Source organism: Strix uralensis, chromosome 5 (genome assembly GCF_047716275.1).
Source record: "Strix uralensis isolate ZFMK-TIS-50842 chromosome 5, bStrUra1, whole genome shotgun sequence".
Lineage (NCBI taxonomy): Eukaryota > Metazoa > Chordata > Aves > Strigiformes > Strigidae > Strix > Strix uralensis.
The window spans coordinates 33,053,213-33,072,288 of record NC_133976.1 but is presented as its reverse complement, the minus strand read 5'-3'; the positions used below and the strand labels follow the sequence as shown (position 1 = coordinate 33,072,288).

Below are 19,076 nucleotides of genomic sequence, written 5' to 3'. Positions count from 1 at the left end.
TTAAGGATTTAAGAGAACTTAATATAGCTAAGGCAACTTTAGGTATATTTAGGTACACTGAAATCCACACCACTTAAATTACCTATATAAAAGTTTTCTCAGCCACCACCCGGATCTTACTGGCCACATCATGCGCAGCTTTGGTTCAAAGCCATCCCAAATCTACTAGCTCTGATCCCAGCAAGACAGTTTTTAAGCTCACTACTTCTACAGACATAATCTGACAGTGGAGATTCTTAGCCAAATAAACATGACTAGTATCAAAGATTTTTGCTTGAGCAACATAGTGAGCGTAATGACAGAAACATGCAGAAGATAAAACATCACAAGGCTGACATAACAGCACAGTCAGCAGTCTGGCAATAGTTAAAAAAGTTTCTGTGTAGGCGCTTTGCAGATGTAAGTTACTTCTGCCAGGATAAGCCTCAAGACTTCATCTTTATTGAAAATGGCTTTGCTGACATGCACTTGAAAGCCATTGTGTGTGTACTCTCCAAAAAAGTGAAAAGAACAAAGAGAAACATGGAATAAGAGATGAAGTCTTATTTATTATATACTTACAGAGCTCAGGCTGCATAAACAAAATACATAGTCATGGTATATATGCATCTATCTCATTTTTCAAAAAGACTTAAAGATCCCAGACTAAAAATGTTTTTCTTTCCCCTCTTCTCCATCACGCCTGCTTCTTAGCCATCAAATTAATGAAAATCAACTGAGTAAAATGCAAAAGGGCCAATATTCACATTTCACTTGAGAGTAAAAGAACAGAAGCCTTTGCCTTGCAGTGCAAGGAACAGAAAAACACTTGAGCCTTCCAGACAATGATGTGCTTACAGTTCCTTATATGAATATGCTGGTCTTCAGCCTAAGCCCCTTTTACTTGCACACAGGGTTTTTCACTGCTATTTTGTTATTTGGCAAATCTACTACAGAAGGTTCAGACGTGACTGTAGGGCTTTTTCTCCTAGGCAATGTGAATTAACAGTAGCTCTTTTTCCTCAAATTGATGAAATATTGCTTGGTTTGGGGTTTTGTTTTTTTGTTGGGGTGTTTTTTTTTTTTTTAACAGATGCAGGAATTCCATCTGGATTGCAAATTCTGTCCTGGTCATGTATTTTATGTATAACGCTGAAGTGAAAAGATAAAATCAGCATATCCCGGTATTTTACAAGACTCTGTGACTTACAGAATGAAAGAGGACTTGAGAAAATCAGTCACTGTTTTTTTCTAAAGTTGGGCTCAAAATCAGAGGAGATGACATACCAATTTCCATAAAATTTAATATTATACAAAGAAAAAACAATCCAAAACAAGTACAAAGAACTAGTTCTGAATGACTTGTCAACTAGGCATTAACTAGTGTACTTGGAGCTCTGGCCAATGTGGTGCCATTCTTATATGACATTGAATTGACTGCAAACTGAGAGTAAAATTTTTCTTCACATAGGAAGAGCTACTTACAGTGTTACTGCTCAGAACTACAAATATGTATTAAAAAAGCAGCAGGTAAAACACTTCTGTGCATCAACAATATTGCCAAGGATCACAGCTGTTTTATACTGCCTTGAGGAGACTATTAGCATTAGCAAAGATGAGCAGTGAACTTAACTCAGAAGGAAAGATTTGCATGAAGTGAGGGGGAGATGAAGTGATGCATAGCTGTGTAACTGTGATCCATTCTAAACATACTTTGTATTTTCTCCCAGCAGCAACCAGAATTCTTTGAACCAGCACAAACTAATAGATAGTCCTATGCCTGGCTTGCTGCTTCTCTCTTCCTCTCAAGATCCACAGGCAGGGTGGAGGGACAGAGATCCAAAAGTTAGAGGTCTGGTGGCTTTATACCACTGCTTATATCCAAGGCTTTCATGTCGGGAGTCACAGATATCAATGCTGCAATTAGCTTTATGAGATGCTTTTTATAGTATATGATCAGTGTTTAGTCCTGGAACACACGCTGCACTGTGTTAGTTTAGGGGGCTAGATTTTTGGATAAAAACTTTTGAAAGCAACAGAAGACCCTGACATCTGGAGGAACTTGCTACATAGAAGTAAATTAATGAGGAAGAGTTTTTCCTTGATGAACAAATAATGATCATTTTTGGCTTGCAATAAGATTCCTGAACATAAACAATTGCCAAAATGCTGCTTGTGCACATCACTGTTCTAGGCCAGATTTATAATGCATAAACAAGTCTTCTCACAGAGGAGTTAACCTTGAATAAAGAGGGTAAAGCTGTGCCTGAAATCTGTTTCTCAAGAGAACAGTGAAAATGATCAGTGAGGGTCCTGTGACTGAACCCTGTGAAGAGCTGCAGCCCCATGACACTGCAGCTCTTGACATGACCTTCACAGGCTTGAGAGGTGGGCCCGTGCAAACTTCATGAAGTTCAGCAAGACCAAGTGCAAGGTCCTGCACATGGGTCAAGGCAATCCTATGTACAAATACAGGCTGGGCGATGAGTGGATTGAGAGCAGCCCTGCAGAGAAGGACCTGGGAGTAGTAGGGGGTAGAAAACTGGCTATGAGCCAGCAATGTGCACTCGCAGCCCAGAAAGCCAAACGTATCCTGGGCACCATCAAGAGAATCATGGCCAGCAGTTCGAGAGAGGTGTTTCTCTCCTTCTACTCTGCTCTCACAAGACAATAAAACTCTACCTGGAGTACAGCATTCAGCTCTAGGGCCCCCAACATAAGGACATGGCCCTGCTTGAGCAGGCCCAGAGGAGGGCCACAAAGATGATCAGGGGGCTGGAGCACCTCCCTCATGAGGACAGGATGAGAGAGTTGCAGTTGGTCAGCCTGGAGAAGAGAAGGCTCCAGGGAGACCTTATAGCAGCCATCCAATACTTGAAGGGGGCTACAGGAAAGATGGGGAGGGACTCTTTATCAGGAGTGTGGTGATAGGATGAGGGGCAACAGTTTTAAACTGAAAGAGGGTAGATTCAGATTAGATATAAAGAAGAAATTCTTTATGGTGAAGGTGATGAGACACTGGAACAGGTTGCCCAGAGAGGTTGTGGATGCCCCCTCCCTGGCAGTGTTCAAGGCCAGGTTGGACGGGGCTTTGAGCAACCTGGTCTAGTGGAAGGTGTCCCTGCCCATGGCAGGGGGGTTGGAACTAGATGATCTTTAAGGTCCCTTCCAACCCAAACCATTTTATAATATGACACAGGGTATCTGGGGCTGTCGCCCTTCACCTCTTCCTGTCACCTTCACCCACCACCACCCTGACAGCCCACAGGCATCTGGTTCAGCTTTCAGGTTCTCAAGCACAGAATATGCTCACCTGAGGGTAAAACCCTAATAAATGCCAAACTTTTTCAGATGAAAGTGTCAAAGAGGCTCTATGGCCCCTATTCTGGGCACGTTGATCTCAAATCCCTCCAGGAACTTAAGTCATTTGTGTGGCATTTTCACACTTAGAATAAATAACTCAAGAAAGAAATCTGATTTCTCCCCTTGACACCCTTTCAAAGACCATAACAATTATTTGGAAAAGTTGCATACCATAGATAATGACATATATAAAGTAAAAGGCAGCACTATTTATGTCTGCTAGGCTTGGCTGACAATTCCAGCTGCCAATGCCATAGGACTGTAAAATCCATTTTCTTCACAAGGTTACCCATGAGGTGGTCATCTGAAATGTTCACAACTCGCTGTAGTCAACCACGTGCAGCTAACATTTGTTAAACATCTGATAAAGCACTGAAACAAATTACCTTCTTTATTTAGCAACACGCCTTGAGAACAGATTTTCTCCTGATTTAATGGGATAGTTCTGTCCATTATCCCATTAGCTACGCACTGGTAGAAACACCTCAGGCATCACATTACCAAACAACTGACTGTAGCTATTAAAGAGTCTGAACAACATTGGTTCCTTCTGCTCTTGATAATTGAAAAATGGTCTCATAAAATATCACCCATTAGATCAGATCAGCAAATGAGTGAAAAGCAAGCAATAATAAGAAATCCCACTACCTATCAACTTTTCACCAAAGCTCATTTTCTGTGTATCTGCCAACATTTTTGAAACAGTTACACCATGCAACTTATTTCCTCACAGCAAAAGCTTTCATATTGATCTTTCACAACAAACCGCAGAAGTGCTGGCAGGGCATCCTGCTGCAAGAAGACATAAACAGCTATGCATGGACAAGGAAAAATTCAACCTTTTGACTCCAGATGCTTCCTATATCTAGCATGGAAGAATAATTATTTATTTGCATTTCATTTAGAAAGTCTTAATGTTACCCTTTCTCCTTCTCTTTTTATTTTAGTCTAATAAATGTTGAAACACTGAAACATTTAGTAGAATATCTGGCCTAACCCTGAACATTTTTAAATGCCTGCCTCAATACAAAAAATTATATACAAAGCTGTTGTGTATTAGTATGGTGAAAATGGTGTTCCATTCAGAGCTGTATGAGTACTTACACTAGATTGGATCTATGGTTTCACAAGGAACTGAAATCTGTAAGTTTTCAGTAGAAATTTAAATATAAGTATGATTTTATGCAGCCAGAATTTTTCAACAAATAAAAATCAAGCGTCAATTATGGTGGCATTTTGAGAAATGACTTCATGTTTAATAAAGGCTGGTCTGTGACTATTCTTCCTTCCTCCAAAACCACTCTATTTTGTCTTGAAAATCAAGGCACTATAAAAGAACAGTAAAATAAACAGGAAGTGTTGAGCAAATCCATAATACTATATAGCTGGTCAGTCTGTAGAAAATACAATGTGGTAAGTAAAATAGTAATGACAGGAGAAAATAGATTTTTTCAGCACAGGGCTGCTCTTACAAAAAAAAACGGATGCAAAAGCTTTTTGTGTATCTTGGGGAGATAAGAGTTATGTTGCAAGTTCAGTTCTGCTCACCAACTTGGTTTCTACTAGAGATGCACGTATCTGCTGGCTAAGAGCATGAGCTTATTTTTTCAAGAAAATACATTAATTCAGTTTCACACACTGCTCTAGGCTCCCAACATTAAGAGCAATGCCAGCATTCAAACACTCTTGGCTTATGTTTCTAGTCCTTAACAGCCACAAAATGCAAGAAGCCAGCAGCAGCACTCTGCATTTGTCTTCCAATCCACTTGTTTCGTGTCTTTGTTCGAAACCCCGTTCAACTGGCAAGTTCACACCACGCTTCTAAGCCTTCCCTAAACCCAAGGCTGGAGTGATGTATTGTAAACAAACGCAGCAGCTACCGGTACATGCTGTCGTTCAGAGAGTTGTATCAGAGCTGCAATGTGAAATGCCATTTTGACGGCACCCTAAGGAGTCCATCTCAGTAACTGTTTGAAACTGCTCCTTTGAGACGTCTTAGAGGGCTAATTACGGTTACACATGTAGGCTAGACAGCAACCTACTCTTCCAACTAAGTTATTGATATTTTTGTTTAAATTATAGTCATTTTATGGGAAAAAAACCTGCATACAACACAGGAATAAACTTTAAAACTTCCATGCTAGCATACTACATCACTGGGAAAGAGCTATATTGGTCCTGGAGAGAACAACAGATGATCTACCCCTGATCATACAGCAGAAAGTACTTTCTCTAATGCCTAAGAAATTTCACAGCACTGCTTACCAGCGCAGCTTCTCTGCAGTGTCCCAGAGTGACAACAGTAATGCACCCTACACGGGGCAAAATCAATTTCAGTAAACCTGTGAATTTCCATAAAGTTATTTGCCTTCTTTCTCAAGTTAATGAAAAGAAATATAAAATGCCTCTCTTGCTTGCTATCTCAGAGTCTACACCTTTGCCTTGCTTAAATCAGCTTAATCCCAAAACCAATACATTTATTAGGTGTTGGAAAAATCCATCATGCGTCTTCATGACTGAGAAATGTTCAAGCAGTTCAGTGTACAAGAATCATGTTTATACACAGCAAAAGAGGAAAATTACAATGTACTTAGTGTAAAAAACATCAAATCCTTGATTAATCGGATAATATAACAGACTAATCCACTGGTGTGTTGTTGGTTTTTTTTTTTTTTTCTCACCTCAATAATCTTGTCATGAATTTGCAGGCCTTCTGCTTTGTCTGCAGGTCCATTTTCCAAAATCTTTGACACATAAATTCCCTCAGCAGATTCCTCCTGATTGTTCTGTACCAGGCAATAGGGAAGTTGCAAAAAGGGCCACATTAGTACAAGAAATTAGATGGTACTAAAATCAGCAGCAATGAAAAATGCAAATCCACCTGAAATATGCAGCTCGCTTTTCTAGCTAAGAATTAAGCTCCTTGAGATTTCTTTTTTTTTAAACTTGCTTAACACAAACTAGTCATTAATCAAAAGGACAGAATTAATGAACTATTCCAGCATTTTTTGTAAGATTATCCATTTACTTCTGGTTATTTTAGTCTAAATGAGACACGGGGTGCAATGGTAATCAAATTATCAGCTAAAATATTTAAAGCAGGCCTCAAACTTCACAGCAGACAGTGACTAGTACATAAATGCACAGAAGAAGATATTCATAAAAATGGATGCACAAGTGTTTCTCTCAGGAAGGAAAGGGCTCCTGCAGTGCTTGTAAATTTTTTTCCTGCATTTGAAAATAAAGCTTCAAGGAACAAAGTGACTTTAGTTAGCTGGCATGTAACAATGATAGGATTTGGTTGGAACTGGTTAACCTCATAAATCCTATTCACATGGGAGACTGAGAACTTGCTCAACTGTGAAATCCATTCAGATCAGCTGTGGACAAAAAGAGAACACACTCCCAGTTGATCTCCACAACATTTCTAAGTACAACTCACATGGAGGTCAAATTTAAAACAGATACGTTATCTACCACAGCTGAAATGATATACCTGATGTTGTTGCACATGCTAAAACATTACTTTACTTCATTGCATGATAGTTTAAAATAGTTTTAAATCATTATTAATAAAGAAATAATGCCACGCAGACACAGCCTACTTAAAGTATTTTTAAGTATTCATACAAATAATAACTTAGCAATAAATGAAGTAATCTTTTTCCAGATGATTTATGCTTTGGATAGCAGTTTATAGGATGCTTATTTTTCTTCTGTGACTAGTGAATCCCTGACAAATAGTATGATTTATATGTGTATAGGTTTCTAGGTCCTATACACTCATGAGGAAAATTTTTTATAATTTTTTCTATTAAGAAAATGATAAAGCCATAACAAAAAATGGAGCCACTGTAAAACATGCTTTACAGTATATGGCAACTGGCCCATGGAGACTCAGTCCAGGTAGATTTCAGGTTAACAAATACTTGCTCAACATGATGTCAGTCAGACTATGATTTCATAAACTCCTTTTTTTTTCCCTTTGTCACAGAGACTCATAAGTGTCAGGTAAGAAGCAAAAGGGAAACTTATTAACAGTTCCAGCAATGTTTTGAAATGGTGAACAAACAGACCTCCACTGAGTTCCCATCTAAGCAGCGAGAAATGAGAGTCTGATACAATAGCCATTAATGAAAATGCAGGAGGAACATGGTTTGGTTTTTCCTTAAGAAAACAAAAGGCTAGATTACAGTACCTTTGCCCACATAAAATTATTTTTTTTTTTGCATAGGAAATGTCACTGGCTTTTTCAAGAGTAATGTATGACCTGGTAAGTAGAAGGATGTCAGTCTGGCTTGTGGTCCCCATGGGTAGCACGTGCTGGTATCCACTAGTCCTGATGCAAAAATGCAGCACGCGGCACACGGAGCCCCAGCACCTCATCACACAGCCCCCAGGCTGCGCGGCAGGGGATGATCAGTTTACTCAACCTTTAGCTGAGTCTGTAGGTGACCGCAGGAGCCCCAAGCCGTGCCCGCAGCACATCGCTCCATCCAGCCCAGCTTTGCTGTGGTGTCCTTGGGATGGCGGAGGACATAGCCTCCACAGCCTGATCTGCAGGACAGTCCTCCCAGCCAGCCAAAGCTGGGGCCCAGGACAAAAGGATCAAAGCAGCCTTGCTTCATTAGAATAATAAATCACCTCCCAGAAACACACACTTAGTGAAATGAGTCCTTTCCTAACAAAATAAAAGACAAGCTTGTGGTGAGTTGGTCCTTTCCTCTCCTCCTTCCTCCAGATAGAAGGTGAACAGTGGGCAAGCCTATTATGGACAGAAATGAAACACAGCCAACGGAAAGTTATGTATGTATGTTCCCCGTCACCAAGAGTCATCTGCTTTCCAGTGGGAAAAACCTGCGTTTTACTTATAAACACAAATAACATGCGGTGAAGGAACATATTCCCATGTAGGTGACCAATATAATGGCACCACTGTTCTGCTCTTCTGCTGCAAGAGACAACGCTTCACCCAAGGGCACTTTTTCCCTGAACAACCTGAATGCACAGATCACCTTCATGAACTCTTGTTGTCTTGTTACCGAACAATTCCTGTTCCAGTATTTAAGTTTTTGAGCAGAGTTTTTCATTTTGATTATCTGACTCGACTCAATCCTTTTTTCCTGTTATATCCTTTGGCTCCAGATATGTGGAGTGAGATCTTATACTGGTATCTGGGAACTGCCAATCAAACATCTGTGGTATTCACATTTATCACAATGAGAACAAAACAAAACAGGATTTCCAAATTAAACTTCAAAGACTCAGAAACCCCTGAGACCCAGCTCTGCCTCACAGCTCCACCAACTTGTCTGTCTTTAACTATCAGTGTTAATGGAAGACCATGACCATTTCCTTCTCTCCGGCCAGCAGTTCTCTCCATGAACTGTGGTATGAACCTTCATATATTTATCATTTACTCCTTAAACTTCCAGAATATTAATTCAAAAAGACTAATAGTTTGTAATACAAAAAACTGTTTCATTATGCACTGTCAGCATGTGAGTACTTCAGAGAAGCTCAACTGCCATCCCAAGAAAGCTGAACACCATGCCCCTTTTTCTCTGCAGTTTTCCTACAGGTGTAAATAACAGAAGTCACACTGCAATCCAAACTAAAGATTGTCTGGAGTTTGTTACTGGTATACTCTAATTATGGATATAATCAAAGCACATATATTTTATCTTAGAGCCACTTGTTGTCTCATCCTGACACTAGAAAATCCAAGAAACTCTTGCTTTGATAACTGCTGGTCTTCATATTTACAGAACAGTAATTCTGCAGTACAGAAGTGAACTTCTTAGGCTACTGGGAACAGACTCTTTGGCACCGCTAAATACAGCTTGAGAGCAGAAGATTGCCAAACTAATGTACAGGGTCCCATTCCCCTCCTCAATAATAGTAGGAGGTTACAATTCTCCCACTTAACAAGAACCTGATCAGTGCATAATTATTACCAAGCCTTTTTATCAACTATTAATTTTCCAGTTTAACAGGTTTATTTACCCTTCATATGTAATGACAGTCCTGATTAATGCTTTTGGGAGGATGAAGTAAAAAAAAAAAAAAAAAGCATATTCTTATGCATATTCTAAGGTGGGTTAGTGATCTTTATGCATATTCCTTTGAATATGCATTCATTTCAATGAACTTTCTAAAGCTAGACTGATGAGACTAGATTGATTTAAGATACAAGATTAATGAAAACTGCTTCAGTTCACAAAGAAAGAAAAATTGAAAGCAGGCATGTGAGAGCAGGACATGTACTTAAACTATCTGAGCTACAGAAGCAAATTTTCGTCTCTCCTTTAAACGAAAAAAAAAAAAAAGCAAGCCATTTCCAAAAATTCCAATGGCTTAATTCTGCAACAGTGACTCTCATAAGTAGTCCCAGAGATTTCCATTGAACAGTCTGCATGAATACATATTACTTATATGGGAACTGAGTGCAGACCAGCCTAAAGTTTTAGAGCAGAAACAATGGGAACACCCTTCCTGAAAACGAGAAGAATCCAATTCTCACAAGATTATGCCTTCAAAACAGTGACTCCAATTACACCTAACAATATACAGTTCTTCTATCTGTGGAGCTGATTCCATACCTACTGTCATCGGAAGTAACTCTTTTATTACTAACAGTGTATATGGTAACAGAAAGTATGAGCACAATAACCTACAGTTACTTTTCTCGTTACCTGATCGGGTCGTCCTCCAATAATATTGAATCCCAAAGTATCATTTTCTCGGTGTAGCATGATCGTTAATGGTTTGGGTTCTCCTCCCTAAGAAGCAAGAGATGAAATATTGTTAAAGAATGCAGTCTCATAAAGAAGATCTTAAGTGAAAGCACTAATGTACAAAAGATTTTTTGCTGGAGCATAAGTAAGATAAGGCTTAAAGGAAAATCAGGCTAGAAGATAACAAAAGACTTTGCACAGGAAAAAAAAACAAAGGAAAAGTCATGCACCACTGAAAAGTAACAGGTAACACCTGATTATCTTCAGTGCTGAACAAAAGAAAGTGCAGGCTTTTGGCAGAATGCTCAGCACCACTGAAAAAAGTCAGAGATCCAAATGTCTGGAAGACTCTAAAAACATAAAATCCCTATGCGTGTCAACGTTTTAGGCATTAAACATATAGGTTAAAACACACACCATTATAATTTTCAGACCCTAAAGTCATATCAGTACACATTTCATAGCAACTTTCAGGGAAGATACACACAGAAGAAGAAACCCTACTCTTCATCCCAACCTTTCACTTCTCTCCCAAAGAGAAAGAATCCAAAACCATGTCTGTAAAAAAGTAGCTTTTTCTAAACAAGGTTTAAAATATAAAGAAAACATTCAAAAAGCAGTGATGGAGTCAAAGTTAAAAAAGAAAAAGAAACTGTTTCCTTCAGTGGAATAGCTAAATAATTAAAAAAAAAAAAAAAAGGGGGGGGGGGGGAAGTCTGCAGGCTTTAGCACAGCAAGTTAGTTTATTTTACCTTGTTCACATATGATAATAGTTACTTTTCAGGAGCCATATTACCCACAAAAAAATTTGTATTCATCCAGCACTGTTAGGTGTTTGTGTTTGCCAGTCTCTACAAATTAGTTAACATAAATTTGACACCTAAATAAGGTATACCTTTCTAAACATTCAAAATATAACACTTAACGGTGAAGGGCGTATTTTATTAAGTGTGACAGTGAAATGTTTTATTGCCGCATGATACATTTGATTTTAATGAAGTACATTTTTACTTCATTGATAGTTTTTCTTCCAAATGCCTGTTTTATTCATTACCCTGGTCTCATCTGCAAGAGATTCAGTACATACAGCAACACCTACTGGCAGTGCTCAGAAATGGCAGATGCTCCGCTGCTGCCCAGGAGTGATTCCTCCACGCCTATCCCCACACCTCCTGCCAACTCCTTCCTGAAAATCCAAATCTCTTTCCCCCGTTCTACAGCCACTGCTTTTCTCGCACACCCCACACTCCTTCACAGTCACTGCTGCCCCCCTTTATATAACCTTATCCCCTGCCAAGAGATGAAGCAGATGTATGAGCACACCTCCTAGAGCCAGCAATCTCAACCTCATGAATTAGCTAACCAAATTAAAAAAAAAGGAGAGAAAAAGATTAAATATTCAAGTCTCCAAACACAGCCTCTCAGTGCCACGAAGACCCATGTTTTTAGGCACGCAGGTGTCCTGTGAACGACGTCCCCTTTTCCGTTTCCCATGCAGCAGCCAGATGCCCAGCACACCACGCTGCTTCAGGAGTGACTTTGGCTGCTCAGACCTCTTGCACTTGGGATTTTGCTTCCCAAGGGTCCGTGAGCATTTGGGTAAAATTCTTTGCATTAAAACACACCTCACCACGGCTGCAACCAGCAGTGCCAGAGTCTGCACAGCGATCTTCCAGCCAGGAGCTAATGCTCAAAAAAAAATCAACTCCCTCACAGGGTGTTAAGCCAGCTCACCAGTACTCTCGAGTGTTTTTTTTCGCCTAAAGGAAACGAGTCGCTCTCTGAGCAATGTCATCAGAGCCGAGAAGAGAGCGAAGCACTGCACCGGTCTCTGCTATCAACAGCGTCAACTGTTACTCCATTCTACCAAACGAGAGAGACTTTGCTTTCCTTTCACCATCCTTTCCAAAGTTTACAGTAATTTTATGTTCCAGTTTTTTAAGACAACTTCTCGGCTGCTCAATAAAAGTTCCAAGTCAGCTCCGTGCTCCTGAGCTGTCCCAGCTGGAGCAAACTGAGCGGCAGCAGCTGCCGGGTCCCTGCGGGGCGGAGGGAGGCCTGACGGGGACACCCTGCCCGGCAGAACCGGGACCCGTCTGCCGGCCGCAGCCGGAGAGCGAAACCCCCTCCCCGCCCGCCCGCTTCCCGTCCCCTCCGGCCAGGCGGGCGACGAGCCGCGCCCGGCCACCGCCGCTGCCAGGCACCGCCGGTCCCGCCGCCGCCCGGGTCTTCGGCCACCGAAGGGCGCCGAAACAGGGACCGACATGAATCGTGTCCCCGGCGGGGGCTGGTGGCTCCATCTCCCCGGGGGCGGCGAGGGATGGGCAGAAGCGGCGCGCACCGCCCGGGGGATGCGCCGGCGCGGGGGGGTGGGGGGGTGTCGGGCCGGGTCCCGGCGCGGAGCTGGGGGTGACTGCCGGTCCCCCGGGGACACGGCTCGCACCGCCACCTCGGCCGGTCGCTTACAAGCCGGGCACGGCGAAAGCAGGTCCGGGGAGAGCATCGCCGGCGGGGAGCGGGCCGGGTCGTGCTGCCCCGCCGGTCCGGCGGCTGCACTCACCGTGCCGGGCTGGCTGCCCGCCAGGTCCCGGGCGATGCTGCTGATGTGGCTCATGTACTGGCCGAACTTCGCCTGGTACCGCCGCGCCGTCAGCTGCACCTCGCTCTGCAGCGCCGAGAGCTGCGCCAGCAGCGACTTCTCCCTCCGGCTCCAGCGCAGGGCCTCCCGCTTCAGCTCGGGACCCGGCTCCGGGCCGCCGCCGCTCCGCAGCGCCCGTGGGCAGCGCTGCCCGGGCCGCAGGGGCGCCGCCGCCGCCGGCCGCCGCGGCTGCCCCGCGGAGCCGCCCCCCGAGCGGCCGGGGGGGGGGCGGCCCCGCGGCTCCGGCTCGGCGGCGGGGCCGGGCGGCGGCGGCCCGTAGCGGCACGCCGCGAGGTGGGCGGGCAGCTCCCGCAGCCGCACGGTGCGGCCGCAGCCCCGCGGGCTGTAGTCGCACTTGACCTCCAGCTTCTGGACGAGGCTGCGGAGGGGCAGGACGGGGCGCAGCTCGGCGGCCGCCAGCGGCCGGCAGCGCAGGGGGCAGCGCCGCCGCCGCGCCGCCCAGGGCAGCAGGCAGCCGGCGCAGAAGACGTGCCCGCACGGCGTGGACAGCGGCTCCTCCAGCACCCGCCCGCACAGCTTGCACTGCAGCTCCGCCGCCACCGGCGCCGCGAAGCGCGACGGGTCGAAGCCCATGGCGCGCCCGGGGACCGCCAAACTTTCGGCGCCGCGGCCCCGGCCCGGCCCCGCCGGCGCTGGAGCCGCTCCCGGCGGGCGGGCGGCGGCGGCGAGGGGCGGGCGGAGGAGCGGGGCCGCGCCGGGGGAGGCGGGCGGCAGCGCCGAGCTGGAGTTCCCGGCGGCTCCCCCCGCCACCCCCCCCGCTCGCATGAACTCCCTCTCCCCGGCGCGGCCGCCCCACGCCCAGCCCCGGCACCACCTCCGCCCTCCCGGGGCATCCGCGCTCCGCGGCCGGGCGAGACGCGGGGATCCGCCGCTGCCCCCCCGCTCCCCGTGCGGGTCCTGTCCCGGCGGCCGAGCTGTGCCCCCGGCAGGTCGCTGGCGGCTGGGCTGTGGCCGGGGCGGGGGGAAGCTGACAGCCCGCAAAGCGGCGAGCCGCTGCGGCTCCTTCCCTGCTGCACACAGGTACCGGGCAGTGACGGGGGCGTGGGAGCGCGCCTGTTTCGGTTCCCTCTGAAAGGCTGGCTCCGCTCCGGCACTCCCGGCTTGGGATACCCGTCAGGGCACAGAAAGCTGAAGTCCCCGGTACTAATGCTCCCTTTGTTGCCACACCAAAAAAAAAATACAGTCGGGATAACAAAATCTCTTGTTGAGCTCCCTTAAACGCCAACATATGTACAAACAACACTTTCATTTTAAGAAAAGCTAAAACACAGCAAAATCTGGAAATGCATAGTTAGGATCAATAGCCAGCCTGGATTCTACTCCTTCATCGCTGCACAACCCACAACATACACTGAAACATGAAACCCCGAACACATTCCCCACATAACTTTACTATTGAAAACACAGGGCCAGATTGCTGCCCCCCAGCCCTGTGAAAAACCTCCCAGAGGAGAGCGGGATGGAGCCCTCTGAGGGGTTTCTTCAGTGGGCTCCTTCACGTGTGGGTCAGACACCATCGCTTTTTGGAGAGGACGGCAGGTTTGGCTTGTCCAGGCCCAGATCACAGGATATTTTCTGGACTCCTGAGGCAGAGACAGGGTGTGTCCTCACCAGTTCTGCAATTCCTGCCTCAAACTCTGAATCCCAAAAGCATCCCTCTGTGAAAGCCATCAGTGCTTTTGAGACCCACTAATGAATGGTTCTTTTGCACGACTAAGAAGACAGCATGAGGGCAATGCAGCAGAGGCAAACACTCACCACGTTTTGCAAGAAGGAAAACTCTGCGTGTACCTGCCCCTAGAACTGTACCTGGGATCACAGATCTCAGATATGTCTACCCATAATTTGCTTAGCAGAAGTTTCTCTGCAATTTTAAACAATAAGAATTGGCAATGCCTCACAGAACAGCTACAGACCCAAATATTACTGAGAGGCACCAGCAACCTACCATTTCTGACTTGCCACACAGAAACCCATAGTTTCAGTTGGATTACCATGGCCATCAAATAAATAAACAAATGAAGTCTCTCAGCTTGGAGAAAATGCACTATAATACGTTATACAATATTTCATTGCAGATCAAAATCACATTTTCTCACACAAAAAGGGAAATCAGATACCTCGAGTAACTGATTATGCTATTCATACTGGTTTTAGATCATCTAGGATATCCATTGATTTTAGTTGCTCTGCTCATAGGGTCAGAATCAGTGTCATTCTGAATGTTATAGAAAATGATTTAAAAATAGTATTCGCCTCAGCCATCTTTGAATTTAACTATTCATTTGCCCTCATTATTTGTTTATACCATCTCTTCTGTCCCAGTGTCCCGATGTAACTTCTTTACCTCCTTATATATGGCTCAGAAACTCAGGTCTGAAAACAGGCAGTAACATCTGCGCTCATAAATTAAACTGGGCAAAGAACAGGCCCCGACACTGGCACAGGATCTGTTAAACTGGTATTGCTTCTGTTAATCCGTTGGCGTGACGCTTGGAATGGTTTTGGCCGAGGCCTGTGAGCAGCCTCCCAAACCACACTCGGGCACAACACAAGGGTTGCAGGGGCCGTCCGATGAGATAATTCGGGGGTGGCCACTCTGCTTCGGGGGTGACAGCTTAGGGATGAGGCTGTGATTCCTTCTGGAGTCCCTGGCACATTTTATTCACCAGTACAAATGCAGCCAAAGGGATGATCTAGACAGCTTTGAGCCTCAGAGCCTTTATGCTTCTTTTAAATTAGGTGATGAATTAAATGAAGGCTTAGAAATCCCATGGTAGGCATACTTTTAAAAAAACCCTATCTTTTCTGGCCCACTTTGGGCATTGGTGAAATGTCAGTGCACCAGCAAAATGATTTCAGGTGGTTGTGTCCGTTCTCTGTTCATGCTGGAGTAAGAAACTATCTTTCTTTGCCAAGATGTCGGCATGGATGGCAGCACAGGCAACTGGGCTTATATCAGAAGTAATTTTCCAGTGCAGGAACCTGTAACACAGACAAATGTACAAAACTCACATAAAGGTAACAGCTGTCTGCATACCAGACCTCCACAGAAATGGGTACACACAGAGAAACACATGGAAACATTACCGATATGCTTACATGAGATTGTTCCTACAATTAGTCCTATTAGTTCTGACATAATCAGGAAATGAAAAACACAGTCCTCATACTTTTCTAAGCTGTGCTTAAAGAGACAACATAATTATAACTTTGTTTGCTCATCTGAAGTCTCGGCACCTACAGCTCCAGGTTTCATACAGCCACTCCAGTCATGGCTTCACTGCAATGGTCAAAGAGAGAAATGCAGATTTAGTAAGATGGGGAGAGGCTGAGGAGCACAGGAACAGCAGTGCCCTCAGGAACACTGCCCACGGTTGCAATAGCTCAGTACAGCTCCAGCACTCGCACATGGACTGCACCCAGTCATGGTTGAAATAAATGTGGTGTGGTGGCTTGTCTCCAAGGACAGTCCATGTCTTCAACAGCTTCCACCATATTCCCTTTTGCTTTACTTGGTAAAGCAGAAAAAGTAATTTGAAATAGGAAAGCACTTGCTTTCTTAGACACACGTTCCTAGACACACACTCACACACACACAAGCACGCTTTGAGGAAGGATTTGGTGGGGGTAACTGATGCTGAGGGCGTTCTTTATCAGCATGGAAAGCCTGCTGCTCCCGGACATCAGAGGTGGGAGGAAGAGCTGTTTCAAGTATAAAATCGAGGGTTATTTCTGCCCATACCTCTTGTCTTACCCTAAGAGAATCTGCAGTTTAAATTGTGAACTATACAGCTGTTCCCAAATCTTCTGATGAAAGAATCCCAACATGAGAATTACTGCTCTGAAATCCTGAAGGTAACTGGAAGTCTCCTGCCTCCGTTGAAGTCAACACAGAAAATCTGATAAACTTTCAACTCACATATGTGGGAATCATAGAATCACAGAATGGTTTGGGTTGGAAGGGACCTTAAAGATCATCTAGTTCCAACCCCTCTGCCATGGGCAGGGACACCTTGCACTAGACCAGGTTGCTCAAAGCCCCGTCCAACCTGGCCTTGGGAGGGGAAATCCACAACCTCTCTGGGCAATCTGTTCCTGTGCCTCATCACCCTCACAGTAAAGAATTTCTTCTTAATATCTCATCTAATTCTAATTTTTTTATTCCCCCCCACTCCCATTTTCATAATAATTTTGCCCTATTATTCATATGTAGAATTTCAAAGGAAGGTTCTTTTCCTAGTCACACTAGTAAAACCCTGTAACTAATTTAGAGCCAGGAGGACTCAGCATTTTCACTCTGAGAGCAGGATTTAGGTCTGAGGGTTTGCTATTTAAACCTGTTATCACCAGAAGTCTGGAAAGAACGAATGCCATTGCACTTTGGCAAAGAAAAGATTATAAACATAAAGTTAGCCCATATAATTAATGTTTCGTTGTAGACAATCACATCAGAAGTTTTTCCCCCTTTATTTTCAAGTCAGCAAGCAATTTTTCTGCACCACAGTTTATCATTGCAGCCCTTTATGAGAGTTTGATGAAGTGTCCCTAAGATGGAGAAGTAAAAAAAGTCTGAAAGCTCACACTTTGCTGAAGCTTGAACAAGTATTTGCATTCATCAGTTAAGGAAAGAAACTTCCAAAAAAACTGCAGACATTCAGTGAACATGAACAGAAAACATTTGTGATCTATTTTGCTCATCAGCACAAAGACACCATATGGTCTCTGTTTAAGTACGCTTGATATCAAATGTGTCAACAATCAACTTCGTCCACTAGAAAAATTAGACCAAGTCTTAAAAAGCAGTAAGTGGGAGATCTGGATTTTGGACCTGCCTCTTTTAGCCACCCAGTGGCCTTAAACAAGTCCTATAACTACTTTTCACTTTTCACTTCACTTACTGCTAATGCTACCCAGCAGAATTCACAGCACTGGATTGAAGTCCCTATACAGTGCCCGTCACTAACAAAGCCTCGGTGTTAAGGCACCAGTCCTTAGGGCGGTCAAAAGAGAATTCTGAACATTCCAACACAAGAGGTGGGCAAAGGCACCTCCCAGTATGTGCTGTGCAGCCTGACCAGGAGGTGTGCTCTGAGGTCACCCCCTGCAAACTGAGCCTTGCCAAGAGAGGAGGGAAAGGAGCAGTGAGATTGTGCATGATCTGAGGGTCGAGCTGCCCAGTGCTGTAAAAGCCAAATGCTCCTGAGCGTGCCTGTTAAGCCTTTTAGGAACGTAACTGTTGGAAATTAAGGATGCCATTGACTTCAAACACCTCCAGCAGCTGAACAGTTGTTTTTTCAGTAGTACATTTCTGCTCAGACTCGTGTGGTACAAAGTCTGTAGGTAGATATGAGTACTGAAAGGTGGCTTTTCCACATCTTCTTAACAGAATAATTTAACAATAAACAGTTGTGGGGGAGGAAAGTGCTGTTATCCCTGTTTTACAGGTGAGGAGGTAGATAACTAAAATTCTTTAGGTTCTGGGTCAAAATGGCTCACATGAACTCTAAGTGTGTGTCAGAAGAGGAAACTGGGACTGCCTTCTTCTTTCTATTTAGGAGGCTATTGACAAGGCAAGGCTGTATCCTAAACTGGAGGCCCAGGTCTGCATGATACACCTGGCCTTCACCATGAAGTTTCTGATGGTCAGGAAAGCCAGTAGTAAGAGCAGGCAGTAGCTCAAACAGGGAGAGCAGAAGGAAAGCCAAGAGCCGTGTTCTGATCCCAGGAGTGGTTGGAGAAGGGGAATTGAATGCAGGTGTGTGGACTGCAGGAGTGCGTGGGGATATGCATTTCTTTAAATCTCTAACTGCAGACTGCACTAGGAAAGGCAGAAGACTACACGCTTGACCCTTAGGACAAAACAGATCAATACACTTGTTCTAGGTTTGAGACAGTGCTTTTTCTTAATTCCTCTCTTTTCTTTTCTTGTTCAGTGTTAAAGAAAGCTACCTTTTGACATGACAAGAAAGAAGGAGCAAGAAGAGGTGAAACCTTGGCTGAGAGAAAGCAGGTCTGCCGGTGCGTTAACGTCTCACACTTTTCAGGCCTGTACCGTGTTCTGGCAGCCAGCTGGATCATCGCTCAGCTGCCCAGTAACAAGCTCCCTCCAGGCTGTGCTGGCTGCAGCACCCCTGCCCCATGCTGCCCGCGCCACCTTTCACACCACAGCCAGAACCATGGGTCCAGCTGCAGCCTAAGCAGAAAGCACTAACAGTGGCAATAAATGTAAAGGAACATGGGAGCCTTGCCTTGGGTGTTTCTGTCTCATTTCCCTTTCCCAACTTAACTGTTGCAACCCCCAGATGTCCCAGTTTCTAAATTTGTCTTTGTAGAGC

The 19,076-nt window shown here is 44.7% G+C and overlaps 1 protein-coding gene across 1 annotated transcript in view; it reads right to left on the bottom strand.

Moving 5' to 3' along the window:
• PDZRN4 (PDZ domain containing ring finger 4) overlaps positions 1-13,311 on the bottom strand; it is a 265,473-nt gene extending 252,162 nt beyond the window's left edge. Inside the window, exons 1-3 of the mRNA XM_074869353.1 lie at positions 12,640-13,311; positions 10,038-10,124; positions 6,024-6,128 (exon numbers count right to left, since the gene is read on the bottom strand). Coding sequence (XP_074725454.1) covers positions 6,024-6,128; positions 10,038-10,124; positions 12,640-13,311 — 864 coding nt within the window. The remainder of the gene's footprint in view (positions 1-6,023; positions 6,129-10,037; positions 10,125-12,639) is intronic.
• Positions 13,312-19,076: the final 5,765 nt, after the last annotated feature.